This window comes from Oncorhynchus nerka, linkage group LG25 (genome assembly GCF_034236695.1).
Source record: "Oncorhynchus nerka isolate Pitt River linkage group LG25, Oner_Uvic_2.0, whole genome shotgun sequence".
Lineage (NCBI taxonomy): Eukaryota > Metazoa > Chordata > Actinopteri > Salmoniformes > Salmonidae > Oncorhynchus > Oncorhynchus nerka.
Genome location: NC_088420.1, coordinates 54,551,327 through 54,557,326, shown reverse-complemented (window position 1 = coordinate 54,557,326; position 6,000 = coordinate 54,551,327). Strand labels below are relative to the sequence as shown.

The 6,000-nt window shown below is 41.7% G+C and overlaps 1 protein-coding gene across 4 annotated transcripts in view; it reads right to left on the bottom strand.

The window, feature by feature from the left end:
• Window positions 1–3,061: 3,061 nt before the first annotated feature.
• LOC115109684 (anoctamin-1-like) overlaps window positions 3,062–6,000 on the bottom strand; it is a 64,446-nt gene continuing 61,507 nt past the window's right edge. For all 4 annotated transcript variants that reach the window (XM_065009876.1, XM_029634903.2, XM_029634899.2 and 1 more), the window contains 3 exons: window positions 5,792–5,976; window positions 5,475–5,580; window positions 3,062–4,581 (listed from right to left, as the gene is read on the bottom strand). In XM_065009876.1, coding sequence (XP_064865948.1) covers window positions 4,333–4,581; window positions 5,475–5,580; window positions 5,792–5,976 — 540 coding nt within the window. In that variant the 3' untranslated portion in view covers window positions 3,062–4,332. The remainder of the gene's footprint in view (window positions 4,582–5,474; window positions 5,581–5,791; window positions 5,977–6,000) is intronic.

The window sequence follows — 6,000 nt, the reverse complement described above, 5'->3', positions numbered from 1 at the left end:
ATATACACGCAACATGCAATGATTTCAAATATTTTACTGAGTTACAGTTCATATAAGGAAATCAGTCAAATTAAATCAATTCATTAGGCCCTAATCTATGGATTTCACATGACTGGGAATAGAGACATGCATCTGTTGGTCACAGATACCTTTTAAAAAAAGTTAAGGGTGTGGATCAGAAAACCAGACAGTATCTGGTATGACCATCATTTGCCTCATGCAGCACGACACATCTCCTTCACATAGAGTTGATCAGGCTGTTGATTGTGGCCTGTGGAATGTTGTCTCACTCCTCTTCAATGGCTGTGTGAAGTTGCAGGAACAAGAACACGCTATCGTACAGGTAGATCCAGCTCCCATGCTCAATGGGTGACATGTCTCGTGAGTATGCAGGCCATGGAAGAACTGGGACATTTTCAGCTTCCAGAAATTGTATACAGCTCTTTGCGACATGGGGCAGTGCATTATCATGCAAGAGGAGTTGGTGGCGGACGAATGGCATGACAATGGGCCTCATGATCTCATCACGGTATCTCTGTGCATTCAAATTGCCATCGATAAAATGCAATTGTGTTCGATGTCAGTAGCTTATGTCTGCCCATACCACAACCCCACCGCCACCATGGGGCACTCTGTTCACAATGTTGACATCAGCAAACCTCTCGCCCACACAACGCTATACATGTGGTCTGCGGTTGTGAACGTACTGCCAAATTCTCTAAAACGATGTTGGAGGCAGCTTAATGGTAGAGAAATTAACAATCAATGTTCTGTCAACTGCTCTGTTGGACATTCCTGCAGTCAGCATACTATTTGCGTGCTCCCTGTGTTGTGTGACAAAACTGCACATTTTAGAGCGGCCTTTTATTGTCCCCAGCACAAGGTGCAATGTGTAGGTGTAATGATTATGCTGTTTAATCACCTTCTTGATAGGCCACAGCTTTCAGCCGGATGGATTATCTTGACACAGCAGAAATGCACACTAAAAGACATTTGTGCAAAACATTTTAGAGAAATAAGCTTTTTGTGAGTATGGAACATTTCTGTGGATCTTTAATTTAAGCTCATGAAACATGGTACCAATATTTCACGTTGCGTTTATATTTTTGTTGGGTGTAAGTTATGATAATCTTTATTCGGTCCACTAGTCTATCTCATCACGCAACAAGTCAATTTGATGGAACATTTGCATATTTTATTTTTTCGGAATTTAGAAAATCCACAGGAAAATCTGAAGCCAATTGGATGGAAACCTAACTAGTGATTGAAAAAAACAACTTCTGGGAAGATCCAGAATTCTATCAGTTTGCTTTATTTCAGAAAATATTTTGTATTTTCCTCCAAAAAGTAAGTTTAGTCTAAAGTCTGAAAATATATATCTCTTCACAGTCCGTTTCTGATCTTTGGGTACGATTTCCAGTAAAAGTTGCTTATTTTGTCTCATCTTAAAAAATGTCATGAGTGCTATCAAGCCAAGGAGAGGAAGTTCCGTTGTAAGCTGAAATGGAACATTTCCCTTTATTTACATCAAGAAGTGCTTCCTCTGAGTTCCATCTCCTGAAAGCTCCATTAAAACTATTTGTCCTGTCCTGGGTCAGGCCTGGCCTATCTCAAATAATACCGGTTCCAGAACACTGCAAAGTGTCTAGGATCCTTGACTGGCTTGGCTTGGTAGGATAGTAAGTTACAATAGGATTTGGTAAACACCGTTTTGATTATGTTATCAAATGATGTACGGCACTCTTACATTTACAAATGTTACTATATATAGCAGGTACACTCTATGGCCAAAAGTATGTGGATGCCCCTTCAAATGAGTGGATTCGGCTATTTCAGCCATACCCGTTGCTGACAGGTGTATAACATCGTGCACACTGCCATGCAATCTCCATAGACAAACATTTGCAGCAGAATGGCCTGTACTGATGAGCTCAGTCACTTTCAACAGGACACCATCATAGGATGCCACCTTTCCAGCAAGTCAGTTCATCAAATTTCTGTCCTCCTAGAACTGCCCCGATCAACTGTTAGGGCTGTTATTGTGAAGTGGAAACGTCTAGGAGCAACTCTCCAAACTGCCTCTGGAAGCAACGTTAGCACAATAACTGTTCATCGCTTCATGAAATGGGTTTCCATGGCCGAACACAAGCCTAAGCACTATGCACAATGCCAAGCCTCGGCTGGAGTGGTGTAAAGCTCGCCGCCAATGGACTCTGGAGCAGTGGAAAAGCGTTCTTTGGAGTGACGAATCACGCATCACCATCTGGCAGTCGGACGGATGAATCTGGGTTTGGCGGATGCCAGGAGAATGCTAATGCATAGTGCCAACTGTAGAGTGTGGTGAAGGAGGAATAATGGTCTGGGCTGTTTTTCATGGTTCGGGCCAGGCCCCTTATTTCCGGTGAAGGGAAATCTTAACACTTCAACATACAATGACATTCTAGACAATTCTTTGCTTCCAACTTTGTGGCAACAGTTTGAGGAAGGCCCTTTCCTGTTTCAGAATGACAATGCCCCCGTGCACAAAGCGAGGTCCATACAGAAATGGTTTGTCGAGATCAGTGTGGAAGAATTTGACTAGTCTGCACAGAGCCCTGACCTCAACCCCATCGAACACTTTTGGGATGAATGGGTATGCTGACTGCGAGCCAGGCCTAATCACCCAACATCAGTGCCCGATTTGACTAATCTCTTGTGGCGGAATAGAAGTAAGTCCCTGCAGCAATATTCCAGCATCTAGTGGAATGCCTTCCCAGAATAGTGGAAGCTGTTATAGCAGCAAAGGGAGGACCAAACCCATATTAATGCCCTTGACTTTGGAATGAGATGTTCGATGAGCAGGTGTCCACATACTTTTGGCTGTGTTGTGTATTTGAACGTTGAATGTCGAATAAAAAAACCCGCTTTAAAACAAACTAGGTTCAAAGAGATTCTATTGCATTTGATACCGATACTCTTTTTTTAAAATTGTAAGTTACTGCAAAGGCCACAATCCTTTTTGGAATACATTTCTCTTCCAAGCCTAAGAACATGACAGCACTCAAAAGCCATACCACATTGTTGTTGACATTCAATTTAATGCATTATTTATTCAACATCACATCAAAATGATTTACAACATAGTCAGTATCAATACAGTAAAATATGCTGCTATGAAATGACTCTCATTTTGTATGAAGACGTTCGTTTGACATGTAAAAGGATCAAAGTGTCCTTGTCCTCTGAAGAAAGGCAAGTAAAGAATGAGAAATATGATGTTTCTTAGTATATCCAGTAGACAGAAGTAAGTGTAAACAATATACAATTTGAAGTACAACTGAAAGGTTTCATTATTATTGCTCCACATGTAAAAGAATATCCTGATTGACTTTGAAGTGTGGAAGTCACATAGTATAATGTATGTCTTGTGGCAGAGAAAGATTTGCCTGAACTGTACATGTTACAACAGGGGTATAATTCTTACAACACTGCTAAGTCGTATATATTCTGAACTAAAGTGATTCAAAGTATTTTACTATGTTTAGCAGCATTCTAGTCATCATACATTGCTATTTTACTTGTATACTGTAACGCAATAAAATATTCTACTAACAGCTTTTGCTATATGATAGCATGGGGAGCCCACAACCAGGTGATGTATCAACCATGCTCAACTGTGTGCTTGGTAGCTAAAAACGAAAAGACAAAGACATACAAAAACCTGTCACCCATTTAAGATATCCTTTGCTCCACACACATACATTTCAAGATATCCAAGTTCGTTTTTTTTATAGTTAAAAATACAAATAAAATAAAAATCTAGGTAAAGAAAATAATTGTTCATTAGTGTTGTGTAGCAATTGAATACAAAGTTTAGCGTTTATGAGAGTGGTTATTCGCACGGTTGCACCATGGATATGGTTGAGTCGTAAGAGTAAAAGGATTATGTATAATCTACATCCTGTTTATAAAGAGGCAAACATCGAAATACCTCGGATGCCAGATATGCTGTAACGTAAAGCACGTAAGGAACATTTTAAACAAACATTTTCTCTCTTCTCTGGCTGCTCTGAATATGGTATGGTCCGCCACATTTAAGATCATCCCTCAAAACCATGACCCCACTGGCTGGCAGTTCGTTAACTGGTTGGCAGTTAGCTAGTTAGTTATTCACTGAATGGTTTGACAGGAAGGCATTGTGCACGGGGACTGTTTCTGTTTATCGTAGTTCGGCCTCCGACAACGTCTTGAAGGGAACACTTCTCCCTTTCTACGGAATGTCTGGACATGGATAAAGACACAGAGCGTAGTAACCCTTGGCTTAGCTAGCAAGGCTACACCTTCTAGGAGCTGCTAGAAGTTGTTGGCGTGCGTGTGACTGTGTGTGTGTGGGATGGAGCGCGAGCGGGCTATAGGGGCGTGGTTGTTGCGCCCCTTGCCGTCACAAGGAGTCATGCTGTCTATGAACTGCATCTTGCCCTGCTCCTCCTTCATGAACAGCTCCACCATCAGGATCTTCTCCTTGTGGATCTGAAGGCTGATGTCTTTAGGGATGTCTGGGATCAACCAGTCCACGATGTCACTCATCAGCATCACAACGTTCTACAGGGAGGGAAGAGAGGTAAACTTTTCAAATATCTTTTGCCTAAAGAATATTCACTTTCTTTTCCCATATAATTGTAAATGTGTTAGCTAACATATTTTCTATTGACGCACTAATGACATCAATATAGAACATCCATATTTGGTCAGTCCACTAAGTCACTCATCAGCATCACCACACTCTACAGGAAGTGGAGAGACAGCATGTCATTGGTCAACCAGCAGGAAACAGGAAGTATACCAGGGTTCCCCAACTGGTGGCCTGTGGGTGTGGTTTTATTTGTCCCCCCATGTTTTTGAGCAAAAACTTGTTCAAAAAGAAAGACTGTAAATAAATAAAAGACTGTAAAAACACCAGGAAATCATCTCCAAGTGATTTTAATTCGGGAAAATCTGTTCTCAGGTATTCCGCATAATAGAGAAACACATGCGATCATATACAAATGTAAGCAAGATGCGAAATGATGTTTAAGTCTAATATTATGTCTGTTAGGCCATCTTGCCGTCAATTTACAGTCTACAAATGATTTGTAATTATGTTCCGGCCCCCGAACCATCCACTCAAGAAAAGAAAATCGACCTGCGGCTGAGTCTAGTTGATGATCCCTGCTGTATACTAATCTCACAAAGCAAAATGAGTGTGTCTTTGAATACCTCATATACATACACTGTAGCTGTAAAATCTGGCACTAAGTGTACACTTCCATCAACTGCATTCTTTATTTTTTCATGTTATATTTAGACAGTTCAGATGGAGTAAGGTGAAGAGGGGAGACGCAGTAGGAAGGGAGGGTGGAAACAGGGCTCGAGCTCCAGTCTCCGGTAGGGAGGCATACAGAAGTGCTTGCAGACAAGTGTGTTACCAACTACAAAGAGACTTCTCCTCCACTCACCTGAAAGACTATGACGAAGGCCAGTCGGGCGGCCAGGACCGCCCAGAACTCTTTAGAGACCACATAGGGCGTGTTGGACCATGGAGGCTCCCTGTAGTCCTTATACCTAGAGTCAAGAGTCAACTGATCACAAAGACTTAAAGCATATAGCATAAGTCTGTGGAACAGACGACACCGCAACAACTATTTATTTGTTACGCATGACAAAAAACTGGTAACACTTTATTTTACGGTACAGAAAATGAAGACATTACATGGTCATTACACTGTAATGACAAAAATCTAAGTTGTTGACCCAGTGCTGTGCGTTCTCTCACCTACACATCTCCACCTGGTAACCCAGATGATGAGGATCCATAGGTTCTTTACCATCCTGGAAGTCTGAGACGTTAAAATAGGACATGGTGTGGTTGACAAAGCCGTGCATGGAACCATCCGGGCTGTACATGTACTGGTAGACTAGCCTCGGGATGAAGTCTGACGTGAAGGAGATCACAAACGCCTGGCGAGAGACCGACAGTGATCA